The 515-nt window shown below is 32.2% G+C and overlaps 1 protein-coding gene across 1 annotated transcript in view; it reads left to right on the top strand.

Moving 5' to 3' along the window:
• The first annotated feature begins 413 nt into the window (after window positions 1–413).
• The window catches only part of LOC103374916 (heat shock 70 kDa protein 1-like), a 2,099-nt gene continuing 1,997 nt past the window's right edge, over window positions 414–515 (top strand). The window contains exon 1 of the mRNA XM_008305072.1: window positions 414–494. Coding sequence (XP_008303294.1) covers window positions 414–494 — 81 coding nt within the window. The remainder of the gene's footprint in view (window positions 495–515) is intronic.

Here is a 515-nt window from a genome sequence, read left to right as displayed (position 1 = left end):
GATATAAGCATGATACATTAGACATTGGAGAAAAAAAAGTAAGAAATAATGCTGGCAATGATTCTGAATAAGTAAAATAATATTCAACATGGAATAAAAACATTGTTCACAATAATGAAAGAAATTAAATTATTATTTACAGTGATCAATATTTTATTTGTCATAAAAAAACAAAACAAAACAAAACAACAGTAAATAGAGAATATATGATGGACCACACTCTATTGATGCTTTAATACATTGGTGATTTAATCTTTATGAACTCAGTCTTCCAGTGCTGGGAGAGCTATTTTTATAAAAACAAAAAAATAGAAAATAAACACACTTACAGAAGGTATAATACTCTCTATACGTATTAACTTTCCTAATTTTGTTTTCTAATTTGTTCAGGACACAAAGCGTAAAGAGCCAAGATGTCTGCAGGTAAAGGCGTAGCGATCGGCATCGACCTGGGCACCACCTACTCCTGTGTGGGGGTTTTCCAGCACGGAAAAGTAGAAATCATCGCCAACGAC

This window comes from Stegastes partitus, unplaced genomic scaffold (genome assembly GCF_000690725.1).
Source record: "Stegastes partitus isolate 25-593 unplaced genomic scaffold, Stegastes_partitus-1.0.2 Scaffold2398, whole genome shotgun sequence".
NCBI lineage: Eukaryota > Metazoa > Chordata > Actinopteri > Pomacentridae > Stegastes > Stegastes partitus.
Note: the sequence above shows the minus strand (reverse complement) of the source record. Positions and strands in the feature narration are given on the sequence as shown.